Genomic DNA, 15680 nt, shown 5'->3' with positions numbered 1-15680 from the left:
CTCCTTGGGAGGTGGTGGGCTCTCCTTCCTTGGAGGTTTTTCAGCACAGGCTAGATGGCCATCTGACAGCAATGAGGATCCTGTGAATGTAGGGGGAGGGGTTGTGAGTTTCCTGCATTGTGCAGGGGGTTGGGCTAGATGACTCTGGAGGTCCCTTCCAACTCAGGAGGTGGCGGGCTCTCCTTCCTTGGAGGTTTTTAAACAGAGGCTAGATGGCCACCTGACAGCAATGAGGATCCTGTGAATTTAGGGGGAGGGGGTTGTGAGCTTCCTGCATTGTGCAGGGGGTTGGGCTAGATGACCCTGGAGGTCACTTCCAACTCTAGGATTCCTGACTGTTAGAGCGGTTCCTTAGTGGAAGAGGCTTCCTCCTTGGGAGGTGGTGGGCTCTCCTTCCTTGGAGGTTTTTCAGCAGAGGCTAGATGGCCACCTGACAGCAATGAGGATCCTGTGAATTTAGGGGGAGGGGGTTGTGAGCTTCCTGCATTGTGCAGGGGGTTGGGCTAGATGACTCTGGAGGTCCCTTCCAACTCAGGAGGTGGCGGGCTCTCCTTCCTTGGAGGTTTTTCAGCAGAGGCTAGATGGCCACCTGACAGCAATGAGGATCCTGTGAATTTAGGGGGAGGGGGTTGTGAGCTTCCTGCATTGTGCAGGGGGTTGGGCTAGATGACTCTGGAGGTCCCTTCCAACTCAGGAGGTGGCGGGCTCTCCTTCCTTGGAGGTTTTTCAGCAGAGGCTAGATGGCCACCTGACAGCAATGAGGATCCTGTGAATTTAGGGGGAGGGGGTTGTGAGCTTCCTGCATTGTGCAGGGGGTTGGGCTAGATGACCCTGGAGGTCACTTCCAACTCTAGGATTCCTGACTGTTAGAGCGGTTCCTTAGTGGAAGAGGCTTCCTCCTTGGGAGGTGGTGGGCTCTCCTTCCTTGGAGGTTTTTCAGCAGAGGCTAGATGGCCACCTGACAGCAATGAGGATCCTGTGAATGTAGGGGGAGGGGGTTGTGAGCTTCCTGCATTGTGCAGGGGGTTGGGCTAGATGACTCTGGAGGTCCCTTCCAACTCAGGAGGTGGTGGGCTCCCCTTCCTTGGAGGTTTTTCAGCAGAGGCTAGATGGCCACCTGACAGCAATGAGGATCTTGTGAATTTAGGGGGAGGTGTTTGTGAGTTTCCTGCATTGTGCAGGGGGTTGGACTAGATGACCCTGGAGGTCCCTTCCAACTCTATGATTCCTGACTGTTAGAGCGGTTCCTTAGTGGAAGAGGCTTCCTCCTTGGGAGGTGGTGGGCTCTCCTTCCTTGGAGGTTTTTCAGCACAGGCTAGATGGCCATCTGACAGCAATGAGGATCCTGTGAATGTAGGGGGAGGGGTTGTGAGTTTCCTGTATTGTGCAGGGGGTTGGGCTAGATGACTCTGGAGGTCCCTTCCAACTCAGGAGGTGGCGGGCTCTCCTTCCTTGGAGGTTTTTAAACAGAGGCTAGATGGCCACCTGACAGCAATGAGGATCCTGTGAATTTAGGGGGAGGGGGTTGTGAGCTTCCTGCATTGTGCAGGGGGTTGGGCTAGATGACCCTGGAGGTCACTTCCAACTCTAGGATTCCTGACTGTTAGAGCGGTTCCTTAGTGGAAGAGGCTTCCTCCTTGGGAGGTGGCGAGCTCTCCTTCCTTGGAGGTTTTTCAGCAGAGGCTAGATGGCCACCTGACAGCAATGAGGATCCTGTGAATGTAGGGGGAGGGGGTTGTGAGCTTCCTGCATTGTGCAGGGGGTTGGGCTAGATGACTCTGGAGGTCCCTTCCAAATCAGGAGGTGGCGGGCTCTCCTTCCTTGGAGGTTTTTCAGCAGAGGCTAGATGGCCACCTGACAGCAATGAGGATCCTGTGAATTTAGGGGGAGGGGGTTGTGAGCTTCCTGCATTGTGCAGGGGGTTGGGCTAGATGACCCTGGAGGTCACTTCCAACTCTAGGATTCCTGACTGTTAGAGCGGTTCCTTAGTGGAAGAGGCTTCCTCCTTGGGAGGTGGCGGGCTCTCCTTCCTTGGAGGTTTTTCAGCAGAGGCTAGATGGCCACCTGACAGCAATGAGGATCCTGTGAATTTAGGGGGAGGGGGTTGTGAGCTTCCTGCATTGTGCAGGGGGTTGGGCTAGATGACCCTGGAGGTCACTTCCAACTCTAGGATTCCTGACTGTTAGAGCGGTTCCTTAGTGGAAGAGGCTTCCTCCTTGGGAGGTGGCGGGCTCTCCTTCCTTGGAGGTTTTTAAACAGAGGCTAGATGGCCACCTGACAGCAATGAGGATCCTGTGAATTTAGGGGGAGGGGGTTGTGAGCTTCCTGCATTGTGCAGGGGGTTGGGCTAGATGACCCTGGAGGTCACTTCCAACTCTAGGATTCCTGACTGTTAGAGCGGTTCCTTAGTGGAAGAGGCTTCCTCCTTGGGAGGTGGCGGGCTCTCCTTCCTTGGAGGTTTTTAAACAGAGGCTAGATGGCCACCTGACAGCAATGAGGATCCTGTGAATTTAGGGGGAGGGGGTTGTGAGCTTCCTGCATTGTGCAGGGGGTTGGGCTAGATGACCCTGGAGGTCACTTCCAACTCTAGGATTCCTGACTGTTAGAGCGGTTCCTTAGTGGAAGAGGCTTCCTCCTTGGGAGGTGGCGGGCTCTCCTTCCTTGGAGGTTTTTCAGCAGAGGCTAGATGGCCACCTGACAGCAATGAGGATCCTGTGAATGTAGGGGGAGGGAGTTGTGAGTTTCCTGCATTGTGCAGGGGGTTGGGCTAGATGACTCTGGAGGTCCCTTCCAACTCAGGAGGTGGCGGGCTCTCCTTCCTTGGAGGTTTTTCAACAGAGGCTAGATGGCCACCTGACAGCAATGAGGATCCTGTGAATTTAGGGGGAGGGGGTTGTGAGCTTCCTGCATTGTGCAGGGGGTGGACTAGACGACCCTGGAGGCCCCTTGCCACTCTTCTGGGCTGAGGGCAGTGAAGGGGCCAGCTGTGCAGAGATGGGAGGACTGGGCCCTCCGAGGCGCGTGTTGCAGAGGGCTGCGCGGAGGGTTTGGGCGAGAGAGGTGCTCGGAAGGGGCTTCCATCGCTGCCACCTGTGCAGCACCAACCAGGCCGCTGCCTGCAGCGCTGTCCCCTGCAGAGGGAGAGCCGGTGCGGCTGCTGTGTCCTCGGCTCAGCCACAAGTCCCTCCGAGCTGTTCTGCGCAGGAGCCGTTTCTGTCGGCGCTCTCGCAGGGTGCCTAGAAGGACCGGAAGCCGCTCTGGGCCGGCCTCTATGGTTCCACGTCGCAGCGGCTCGGCGGCGGTGCCCAGATGGCGGCGGCGGAGGGGGAGGCCGGCGGGGCCGCCAAGCCCCTGGTGAGGCCCGCCCACACAACCAGGGTTGCCAGCTCCCGGCTGGCGAGGGCGGGAGGGAGGGGGAGGCGCCCCCGGGCACGGCGGGGAGGTGGCGCAGGGCCTTTTCTGCCTTGGCCCCCCCCCGAGACGCAGGTGCAGCTGGGCTGTGCAGCGCCCCTCCCCCCCCCCCGCAGCCCCGCTCCTGCTCCGGTGCAGCTCCCGGGCCTGGCTTGGCTGGGGGCGGTTGGCGCTGGAGTCTGCCGCCCCTGCCCGCTGCCAGACTGCCTGCTGGTGGCCTCATTTAAGCCTCTGTGTTTGGAGTTTTAGCAAGCATTTGAAATATTAGTCGGTCTTTTCATTTTCACACAATGCTGCATGCCCTCAACCATTTTTTTTGGGGGGGGGATGGATGTTTTAATAAATAAAATCCCACCCGTGTACCCCTTTCTGTGGCACACCTGGACAAATTTGCTTTGGGACCCCTTTTTCAGCTCTCAGGATTTTGTGTTTTAAGGGCGATATTTTCTAATTGCTACTTCCGAAAACCTAATCCCAAACTCTTCGTGTTTTCTCATAATTAATGCTATGACAAAATAGTATATAAATGCATACAGTGAAATCCTGGTTGCCGTCACTACAGCGAAAAGCTAACTTTAAGCAATTTCTCATAACTTTTTATTATTGCTTTAAAATATTACACTTAATTGAATGCTGGATCCCTTGTAGAAAACAACAGGTTAAGAAATGAATTCATCTGTTACCACTTAATGGTGTCTGCTTCACATACAAACAAGCCTTTACAAGAACTTCGCACGTGTGCATTTTTATGCATGTGCTTACAACAATTATTAGGATGTGAAATGATAACTAGGCTTTGTGCCCCCTAATGAGGATTGCTGAGTGACACGACAAGGAAACAACTGCTGAAACTTAGCTGCCCCAATGAAATTTATAGGCACCATGGTGACCTGGTGCCTGGGATTAGTGGAGCCCCATTCTCTGTCATCTACATCTGCTAATGTCAGGCATAGCCTGAGCCTTGTGTGTTGCTCTGAGTCCCCTCTGAAACCAGAGTGGATCTTCCAATCGATGTCACCACCTGCCTGAACTACATTTTCATGAGCTGTCAAGCCATGGCCAACCTGTGGCAACTGTAGCGGGGCCCTTTAAGACGCAGATGAGAAGCAGTGGGGCTGGTCTGCCCTGGCCTTCCCCTGCAGAGCCTGCTTTGGTGGTCTCCCGTCCAAGTCCTGACCCTGCTGAGCTTCTGAGATCTCACAAGAGTGGGCTGTGCTGTGCCATCTTCCATCCCACAAGCATTTTTAGAGTGCGGCTAACATGCAAAGTACTTTTATGTATTTTGCATCCCCTCCATGAGGCAGCTGTTAACAGCTGTCCTCCATGTTTCTGGTTGGGTGCACTCTGATTACATTGGTGCTTTTAGCGATTGTGGAGAAAAAGGGCTGTGTGAAAGAGCAGGGCATATGTTGGGACTGAAAGGTCTTAGGTCCAGATAACTTGAGCATCCAAAGAACATCTGGTGCTGCTTCGGCTGTATCACTAAGTGACAAAAGCTGTTGACCACATTTTAAAATCTTGTTGAATTCATTCAGTTTGCAGGCCTTGCAGATGTGTCGGTACCTGAAGATATTCCAGTGGAAGGAGACATCACTGTCCCTGTGGGATCTGGCTCCCCCGACGAAGACTACTCCACACTCGATGAGCCAGTTAAAGACACCATCGTGAGTACGCTAGATGTTGTCCAACACAGGGTAGCTCTGTGGAAGTCTCCCAGCAAACTGGAGAGCCAGTTTGGTGTAGTGGTTGAGTGTGCAGACTCTTATCTGGGAGAACCGGGTTTGATTCCCCACTCCTCCACTTGCACCTGCTGGAATGGCCTTGGGTCAGCCATAGCTCTGGCAGAGGTTGTCCTTGAAAGGGCAGCTGCTGTGAGAGCCCTCTCCAGCCCCACCCACCTCACAGGGTGTCTGTTGTGGGGGAGGAAGGGAAAGGAGATTGTAGGCCTCTCTGAGACTCTTTTCTTGAAAGGGCAGCTGCTGGGAGAGCCCTCTCAGCCCCACCTGCCTCACAGGGTGTCTGTTGTGGGGAAGGAAGGGAAAGGAGATTGTGAGCCGCTCTGAGACTCTTTGGAGTGGCGGGCGGGATATAAATCCAATATCTTCATCTACCTCACAGGGTGTCTGTTGTGGGGGAGGAAGGTAAAGGAGATTGTGAGTCGCTCTGAGACTCTTCGGAGTGGAGGGCGGGATATAAATCCAATATCTTCATCTACCTCACAGGGTGTCTGTTGTGGGGGAGGAAGGGAAAGGAGATTGTGAGCCGCTCTGAGACTCTTTGGAGTGGAGGGCAGGATATAAATCCAGTGTCTTCATCATCATCATCTTCTGGTGGCTGCATATTCTCATTTGGGAGAATTAGTTAGATGATGTGGCATCTCTGAATGAAGAGGTGTTTCCAGGTATTTAACTAAGCGTTTTGGGGTTTGGTATCCAGTTTTCATGGGGAGGCTGCTGCGCTAGCGATGTCCCTAGGGCAAGGCTGGAAAGATGTTAATGCTTCAACATTATGTGTCAAGTGGCAATTCGAATTTTAAAATAAGTTTTCCACATGTTGATGCTGTAGGATGCGGCAAACAGAAAGATACACCATACTTTATATGATGCATAATGTTAAGGTGGTGGAGTTCTTATCCCAGGTGTTCTTTTACCTTATTTCATTTCAAACCTTTAATGACGTAGCATAAAATACAGAAAAAGCTTTGGATAGACAACGTAAGTCAGAATTGAACTTAGGTTAGACATAAAATCAAGCATAGCCAGAGTTGTGGCCAAAAATTTTGCAACAGCACAGGTAATTTCTGAATTAGAGTCATTCAGGAAAAATCGACAGAAAGACAAATCATTCTGATTGACGGTAGGCAGGGAGAATCTGCAAAACAATTCCTGACAGAGTTTTTCATATAGATGGCAATTATTCAGTAAATGAAAAATTGTATCAGGGGAGTTTGCACCACAGGAACAGAGCCTTTCATGAAAAGGAATTTAGAGATATCTCCCCTACAAGACCTTGGAGGGAAATGCATTCAATCTGGCCAACATAAAAGCCCTGCGATATGTAGGGATCACTAAATCAGTTAAAAATCTGAGCATCTTACTGCAACAGATATCCAAACCTAAAGCAGCCAGAGAGCAGACATTAGGGTTAGCTGGGCATAATTCAAATTTCTCTGAGTCAAGTAATTTTTTCTTAATAAAACTGAAGATATATGATTCATCAGAAGTAGACAGGTCATCAGTAATCAACCCTAATTAAGTTTGGGCAAAAGGTCCACTGACCAAGCTGAAGTATAAGAGTCCCTCAACAAGTAGGCAATAAGACCATTAGACTCAGCCCTAAAATGAACCTTAAACCAGAATTTGAATGTTGCTATCCAAGCCTTTGATTCAATCAGTGTCTTACCTTAAACCTCTGCTGTGGAGTAATGCCAATAACTTATTCATCTTTTCAGATGCGAGATCTGAAAGCGGTTGGGAAGAAATTTGTCCACGTCATGTATCCTAAAAAGAGCAGCGCCCTCTTAAGAGACTGTATGTACTGCAAACGTTTAAAAATCTTGAAAACTGCAGAAGTAAATTCAAAGCCTTTGATTTATTACATTAACTGAAAATCAGAAAGATTCTGCAATACCATTTCAAGATAAAGAATGAAGAGGGGGGACTTTTAAGTGAATTTTGATTGGGATTAAAAGTGGGATTAAAATGCTTCGAACTATGAACTTTGGTAATATACTTATTGTTTGTGACATTCAGGGCGGGGTGTGTGTGTGAAATAGAGCTGGGAAGCTTCTTCTGTACAGACAGGCCTATTGTTGTTTTCATGTGAGGCTCTTTCATTTCTTTTCAGGGGATTTATGGGGACCTTTAATTCTGTGTGTATTGCTTGCGCTGTAAGTACCTGTTTTTTCACTTGTTCTGTTGGGGGAGGGGTTTCTGAGAGTAAACGTAAACTGCAAATTCCATAGGGAGCAAATGTTTCTGCATGATGTGTGTGTTCATGGCACACTTTTTTGTAAAAGAAAAATCCTGCTTTTTGATCTCCCTTGTGCATAATGTAGATTTGTTTGTGAAACAGCAACTGTTTTGCTCTGAGATGAATGTCACGGTTTATATGAGAGTAGAACAACATCTGGAACAATTGACTTTAGTAAAGCAGTATTAACTCATCATCACAGAACAAACACATCAGGATTTCCGTATTCAGAAACTTGTTTGACAGCAGGCCGAAGCTTTCTAGTCCTGGCATTCAGGATTCTTGTAGACCTAATGCAGGGCAGTCCCATTTCAGTTTGGTGTTCACCAGGGCTTCCCCATCTACTTCCGTGGAGGATGAACTGCTGAGAACAAGTGGGATGAATGAACTGCTGTGCCTGCTCTTCTCTCCTCTGCCCTAGAATGCTTCAGGGAAGATCAGCGAACAGCACCGAAGACAAAGGGCCTCAGTTTGCAGAAGTCTTCGTGATCATTTGGTTTGGTGCCGTTGTCATAACGTTGAATTCCAAGCTGCTGGGAGGAACCATGTGAGTTCTGTTTTAGTAGAAAGAACCCTAGAGCTGTGGTTCTTAACCGTGCATTGGGTCACAGACCCCTTTGAGAATTTGATGAAAGCTGTGGAGCCCTTCCCCAGGGGAAAAAAATGTACATAAAAGCATATACATAAAACATTTTCCATACAATTTATTTGAATTAGTAGCTGCTTCCTGGGGGGGGGGGGGAAGCCCAAATAAATCCAAATTGTGCAAATAAAACAAAAAGGAACCTTCAGCTCTGAAAAGTCAATTTCAATGAGAAGGCTGCTGCTGTTTGGCTTGAATTAGAAGCTGAACTTGTTCAGCGGTCTTTGACATCCAATCAGTTTTGCTGGCCACAAGTGCTGCAAGCCACAACCTTCAGAGGCATCTCTAGTTGCAGAGAGGGGAGGGCACCCTCCCTTCAGGCAGGCAGCCTCTGCAGGGCCACCCCTCCCCCCTGCCCAGGCTTCTGGTGGGATTCGGGAGAAGCCAGGGACGGAGTCCTTCCGGCGGGATGCAGCCAAAGCTCTCTCAGGCAGCACTTCCCACTGTCAAAGCCAGGAGGGGGGAGGTGCCTTCATTCAGGCTGGTGGGCAGCCAAAGCCTTTGAAAAAGAGTTCTGAGTCTCACTCTCTCCCATCAGACCTCCAGGGGAAATGGGTGAGAGCAACAGCAGGCAACTCTGTTGTGTAAACCCACTCCCTTCCCCCGGCAATTAAGTCACAGAGAATGGCCATTTTGGAGTACCCTTCTAAAGCTTTTGTAGGAGTTGTCCATGAAAGGGCAGCTGCTGTAAGAGCTCTCTCAGCCCCACCTACCTCACAGGGTGTCTGTTGGCAGGGAAGGTAAAGGAGATTAGATAGCAGAAATATAAGCCCCATGGCACAGAGTGGTAAAGCTGCAGTACTGCAGTCGGAGCCCTCTGCTCACGACCTGAGTTCGATCCCAGCGAAAGCTGGTTCAGATAGCTGGCTTCAGGTTGACTCAGCCTTCCATCCTTCCGAGGTCGGTAAAATGAGTACCCAGCTTGCTGGGGGGGGGGGGGAGGAGGTGTAGAGGACTGGGGAGGCAATGGCAAACCACCCCATAAAAAGTCTGCCGTGAAAATGTGATGCAACGTCACCCCAGAGTCGGAAACGAACTGGTGCTTGCATAGGGGACTTCCTTCAACTTTACCTTTTAGCAGAAACATAAACTTTATAAAGGACACAGACAAACACAACTAATATATATATATATATTTATATTTATTTATTTATTTATTTATTTATTTAAAAAAACTTAAAACATTAGCACTTGTTGGTCTTAAAGGTGTTTTCTTTGTATCTCTGCCATGGGATCCAGGGAACTGAGCAAAGGAAGCTCTGGCTCTTTCTTTCTTTTTTTCTTTCCTTCCTTCCTTCCTTTCCCAGGGGACCAGGAGGGGGGAGGAAGAGAGGCTTGGCTCAGTAGCTCTGCTGTGCGATTGAGAGAGACTGGAAAAACAAGTTCTGCCTCCCCTCCTTTCTCTCCAAAGGAGGAGCCTCAGCCAATGGAGAAAATAGAGGTTTTGCTCTGTAGCTCCTGTGGAATTGAACAAGCCTGGCAAAGCAAGCTGTGATGCAGAAGGAAGCAAGAGAGAGGCAGAAGGAAGCAAGTGACAGCCAGTTGCTCGGGGGCCTGATAGGAGCCCTTCAGTGGCCTGATTTGGCCCCTGGGCCACATGACACCCCTGCCATACAGGGTTAAGAACCACCGCCCTAGTGAACTTTCTTTGTGGAAATATGTTCTTTGTAGAGAGAAGAGACTATTCAGTGATTTGAAATACTTTTGCCTCACTCGGTTTGAAACACCCAGGGGCAACTAGATGAGTATACAGAAACTGTAATCACGCTGTAGAATTTGTTTTATTCATGTGTTTTGATTTTTATTTTTGTGCTCTACAGTGTATGTTTTGCAGACAGTGAAAAAATGTGTGTGGGGCAGAGAAACCCAGCGTGGTGTAGTATTTAGGCTGCTGTCCCAGTGGGACCAGGGAGACGGGGCTCAAATCCTGTGCTGGGCCATAAATCTTTGGGTGGGAGGAAGATATGAAGAACAGATGATTGAAATGGAAAAAGCAATGCAAAGTAAAAACTCCTTCCTGCAGTCTTAGCATTTCAGATGGCTTGGGGTGGAAGGCAGCACTTGAGAAAGATGTGCCTGGCAAATAGGGTGGCCCCACCCCCTGCCCCAAAGGATCTGCCTCCCCACTGGGTGGGCTTACCGAAGCAGGACGGAGGCTCAGGCTACTGCACTGGCCATGTGACGACATCATTCCCAGCATGCACTGAAAATGATGTTGGCAACATCCAGACAACACTTTGGTATTTGGGCAAAAGCTGCGTGGTAGAAGCCATTGTTACCATAGAGGTTTTGCTCAAATGCAAGACCATTGCTGGGACATCCTGGTACTTTTGGTACACGCTGGAAGTAGCACTGCCCCATTGTGTCCCTCCTGCTCCGGGTAAGTCCCCACCCCTCTGGGTGTCCTCATTGCAGATCGCCCTTGAAGCTGAATACATGCAGGCTGGGGAATGTGGCTCTGCGATGCCTCCAACTTGAGAAAAGGGCCGGTCAGGCGCCCGTAAAATGTAAACGGCCTGCGGGTTCATTTGCAGAAGGGAAGGAGAAAATTTTTCATTCCTCCTGGATTTTGCACGTGAGCTGTAATATTTGCAGGAAATGCTGCATATGGACATCTTAACTGCGAAATGGGTAATGTTAGATGGGCTTATATTTAGGCTGACTAGTTTTGCTGCTCAGAGAATGTGTCCCCCCCCCCCCCCCGCCTACCAGAGACCAGCCCCTGCCTCTGCCCGCAGCCCAGGCTGCTCTAACCCTCTTTGTCCCTGGCAGATCTTTCTTTCAGAGCCTTTGTGTCCTGGGCTACTGCATCCTGCCATTGACAGTGGCTCTGCTGGTGTGCAGACTGGTGCTTCTAGCAAGTTCCGGAACCATTGGCTTCATTGTGCGCCTTCTAGTGGTGATGGCGATGTTTGGCTGGTCAACGTTAGGTAATGCTGCGGTGGGGGGGGGTAGTCTAGACCACCCTGCATTCCACTTGTGCAGCCTCGCTCTCCCAGCCTCCGCAGAGCTTCAGGTGGTGGGTGCTGCTGAGAAGCAAGCCAGGCTGCACCGGAGGTTGTGCTTACGAGGTCTTGTGCTGGGAGTCTCTCCTCTCATTATCCAGGGGAGGATGAGGCTGGATTTCTGATCTCATTGCTTTGCCTGTTGCAACACGGTTGGCCAGCAGTTGGTGCCCTTTTCCCACTTGGAAGTGACGTTCCTGACACCTCAGCATGGTGGCCTCTGCGTGGAAAGATTTCTCTTGGTTCATTAGATCCAGTTCGCCCCTCCTCTCGGTGACCCCACCATTGGCATAGAGGAGGGGGCTGCTGGTGGTGCTGCCTTCGGAGGAAGAGCATTTTGTGGGCTTTTCCCTCGGAAGTGTCAGAGACTTCCTGTTACAAACTGAACAATCCCTTTCCTTTTGCTGAGTGGGAACGGTCCTTATGTATAATTGTGACCAAAGCACTAGGAAGAAGGTTTTTTTCCCTTTACAAGAAGATACATTTTCTTGATTTTAGTTTAATATTTTTAGATTTGTACATGCCCTCTGCTTTTATTTATTTAAATATCTTTACATTAAAAGCAGATTATTGTAGAACAAATTTTTGAGCCCAGCAACACCTTTAAGACACCGACTTTGCCTTGTAGATTTGGGTAGATTATTGCAGTCCCCAGCTTTCTGGGGGGAAAGTGTAGCTGACTGGGGAAGGCAATGGCAAACCACCCTGTAAAAAGTCTGCCATGAAAACGTTGTGAAAGCAACGTCACCCCAGAGTTGGAAACGACTGGTGCTTGCACAGGGGACTACCTTTACCTTTTATGTATGATAATGGATGAGCTCTTGCAGTCAACGTTTCTCTGCTGTCTTTGGGGGTGGGGGGTTACTGTGTTTCCCAGGAGCAGGGTCATCATTTGGGGGCAATAGTCACCTGAATGCCACAGAGGCCTTTGTTTTGATTCCACTTTTGTGTGGGGAATCAGTTCTACTGCTGCATCTTCTGAGAGCTTGTGTTCTGTCTTGTTTCTTTCCTTCCAGCCTCCACAGCCTTCTTGGCCGACAGCCAGCCCCCAAATCGGAAGGCCCTTGTCGTGTACCCCATCTTCCTGTTCTATTTCGTCATCAGCTGGATGATCCTCACCTTTGCACCCTAGGGAGGGCTCAGGAGCAAAGACTGCAGAACTAGGAAAGTGGTTTTGTGACTGCTGCACTTGGTGGTTGGGTCTGTCCTCAGGTGGTCCTAAGTGATATATATAATAGGTGTTGTGGAATAGCAGACAAGTTACGGCATAAAGCCCAGGAGGCCAGTGAATGATCACTCGCATATTCCTTGTTCTTCCATGAAGCAGATTCTTGAGTGATGCTGACATCTCTCTACACGACATTTGTTTTGTCCTCCTGCTATAGCAAATGCCCACCAGGGGGCAGGCCTACCCTACTTGAAGTGTGCTGCAGCTTGGGAACAGTTTCATTGGGCCAATGAAGAATGTTGATCAAGGATGACCTTCAATGCCAAGTTTATCGGCTTCCTGGAATTTCAGATCACCTTTGAATTTTTGCATTCCGTAAAACACTGTCTTACAACTTTTTAAGTAAGAACATTTCAATGCAAAGCAAAGAATTTTCATGCAAAGCAGAGAAAATTGTCTGGAGTTGGTTAGAAGACATCGCTTGTTATTTCACCCATTTTTTAGTTCTTCGCCAAAAATGTTTGGTTTTACTTGATGCTCAGCCACACCGGGAGAGTTTGCTTCAGAAAGTCAAGAACACAGCCTGGACTTCATGCATTTAATGTTTCAACTCCTGCAAGCGCATGGGAACATTTGCCAAGTGCCTCGATCACATTAACGTAGCATTTTGTCTTGGGGAAGGGAAGGTGTTGGAATGTTTATATCGGGTGCAGATCTGCAGCCAGCTGGAGGCTTTGCTGGGGGAGACCCCTGTCTGTCAGGAGGCCTTGCTCAAGGGCATAGGAATCTCACACTGGAAACCCCAAGAGCTTTGGGGGGAATAGAGTCTCCGTCTTTATCAAAGCTGTTGGCTTCTTGGACCGAAGATGCAACTGAGTGGGGGCTTCACACCAATGAGCTGGTCTTTCTGACATAAATGCATTTGTTCAGGTCTGTGTCTTTTGGGCTCTGTTAAGTGGAAGATGACCTCTGTAACTGCTGGAAGAAACTGCAGATGTATGGTTTTTATCAACCAAGGAAGGATATATAAATTATTTAAACATTAATTAATCACGCTTTTATTCATCTCTCTGGCTAATGTTTGGGAAGTTGCACTTCTCTCCCAAATGGGTTCTGCTTGTAACTTGCTGGTGCCAGCAAAGTATCAGAGTGTGACATAGATGAGGAAGGAAGACGCTTATTCTTCAAGAAACATGCAGGTCCAAATGCACAGTGAATTGACTTGCGCTCTTTTTGATGAGGGCCTGTTGTAGGTTATGTATGTCTTGGGGTTTTGTGTTTAAATACTGCACACTGCAAGGTACACTGACTGCATAATGGGACAAAAGGAAGACTGATTTTCAGTTTGTGCCAAGTTTGAAAATAGGGATACCTGTGTGGGAGAATTCATGCATTGGTTGAGACAGCGTGGGAGGGGGTAGCCAGGATCTTGTACCCCGAGTTCCTAGATAATCTTGAACTGCTGCAGTGGAGGCCTCTGCAGTCCAACCCAGCAAGGCTATACTGTGTTATCTGAGCCTTGTGGGATTCAGTGGGCAGCAGACTTTGCCTCCAGTCTTGCTTGCAGCTCCAAAGGGAAGGGATCTGTTCTGTTGAGCAGAGGTCATAACAACCATTCCATTTCTTTCTACAAGTCACAGGAGGGCTTTGGGGGGGGGGGGGCGGCATTTAAATGTGGTCTGCACTTGAAGCCACTCTGGAGAACCTGAGCCTGTGATGTCATCATCTCTTTTACTCTGAGTTGCTTTAAAGGAATATTTATTGGTCACCAGGAGTCACCGAAGCAAGACTCACCCACAGGAGCCTGAAAAATTAGACTGCCCATTTTGTGTGTGTAATCTTAAAAGATGGCAAATCCTCATTTGCACTTTTGTTCTCAAATGAACTACTTATTCTGTCTAACACAGACAGAAATGTTCTGGGTGTATTTTCTGTTCCAGGCTGTGCCGGAGGGCTCAGTGCCCTTTGCAAAAAAGCCTTGTAAACAGTTTGGGGAGATCTTTTGGAGATAATCCTTGCTAGGACTCCTCTTTCGATCATGTTGAAGGGAAATAATGTTGATACAAATAAGTGTGAGGCCTGCCATTTGGGTTCTGGGGTACATTTGGGGGAGCACCTGATGGCCCAGTAGTCTTCCGTTCTCCCTTCTGAGGTGGTTGTGGAGTCAAATGAAGGTCCTTAAATACTTTGCATGACCAAAAACCCTTTGCTCTGCTAAGAGTTAAAGTCCAGAGTCTTTTGGCTTCCTTATGTAGTCTGTTGCACCATAAGCTATTGTAACCCAGAATCAAGTAAAGAATTGTAATTCCCCCCTTAAATTATCCCAGGATATGATGGAAATGTGTTTTTTCTTTTCTGTTTAATCTGTTTCTTGAAGCTCTTGCCAGCTGTGTTGCCATCAAGGGGGATAAAGCTGAAATAATCAAAAGTTTGCTGCTGTTTCCTGAAGGCCCCTAGGTGTTGTGTCTGCTGCAGTCTGTGGAAAAAAAGATGCAATGAGCACCTGAGAGACCCTTCTGTTTGGTTGCCTGAAGCCCCACGGTGCTCTTGCCCTTACTGGATCCAGCCACCGGGACTCTAGAAGCTGCCAGGCACTGAAGTGATGGTGATGTCCAGTGCTGGTACAAACGGGTCTCAGACTTACTGAGCATCTGAACTGTGCTCTTACAGCTGAGTGCCTGGAACCTGAGTTCAGATTCTAGGCCAGAAAAGAATTGGGTGGTTGGTCTGTTGATGTCTCATGTTTTTATCCTGCCCCTCAGGAGCACCAGACGTGGTTTCCTCCCTCCTCTGCTAAATCCTCATCACAGCCCTATCAGGTGGCTGAGGTGTGTGTGTGTGGGGGGGGGGGGGTAGTCGCCAGCACAAGGTGGCCCAGTGAGCTCCACAGCACAGCAGTGCTTTAACTTGGGTCTCCTGAGTCTTTGTCTGACACTGTTGACATGAGGTTCCCAGTCTGCATTGAGCCTGCAGGCAACTGGGGAGTTTGGAGAGAGAGTGGTGAGCACTGTTGCAGAACGGCTGCCGCAAGAGGGAAGGTAACTTTTCAAACTTCTCATGGTGCAATGGACTATAATTTTAGAAGGATGGGAATTTACAATTCAGTGTTGGAAGACATGTTGAAGCACTGATCCTATTGCAGGTGGAAGTCCAAAAAAGATTCACTGATCCTCAGAAGCATGGAAAGGAAATAAGAATGTCTCAGATTCCATTTGAAGTAGCACCAGAAGAGGCAAGCAACTTTTTCCCAGATGGAGCTAGCTGACTTGCAAGCCAGTGATCATCTCAGAGTCATTTGTAAAGAAAATGGTCTCTTTTGGTCTGTTTGAGACATTCATCGACCTAAAGACATTTGCTGCAGGCGTGATCAGTGTGGTACCACAGACGTCTGCGGACAAACCTTTGCCAAGATGAAAACTGAAATCCAAGGGCAGGTCAAGACTTACAGATGAACATTTACAAGACATTTTCCAGGTGTCTG

General features: G+C 49.0%; 1 protein-coding gene across 1 annotated transcript; it reads left to right on the top strand.

The window, feature by feature from the left end:
- Positions 1–3309: 3309 nt before the first annotated feature.
- YIPF6 (Yip1 domain family member 6) lies at positions 3310–13245 on the top strand. Its single transcript, XM_060250199.1, has 7 exons — positions 3310–3354; positions 4947–5075; positions 6863–6941; positions 7258–7300; positions 7805–7930; positions 10799–10956; positions 12048–13245. The coding sequence occupies exons 1-7, from the start codon at positions 3310–3312 to the stop codon at positions 12161–12163; spliced, it is 696 nt and encodes a 231-aa protein (XP_060106182.1). The 3' UTR covers positions 12164–13245.
- Positions 13246–15680: the final 2435 nt, after the last annotated feature.

The sequence above is a fragment of the Heteronotia binoei genome, chromosome 11, assembly GCF_032191835.1.
Source record: "Heteronotia binoei isolate CCM8104 ecotype False Entrance Well chromosome 11, APGP_CSIRO_Hbin_v1, whole genome shotgun sequence".
Classification (NCBI taxonomy): Eukaryota; Metazoa; Chordata; class Lepidosauria; order Squamata; family Gekkonidae; genus Heteronotia; species Heteronotia binoei.
The sequence above is the reverse complement of the archived record's forward strand: the minus strand, read 5'-3'. Positions and strand labels throughout refer to the sequence as shown.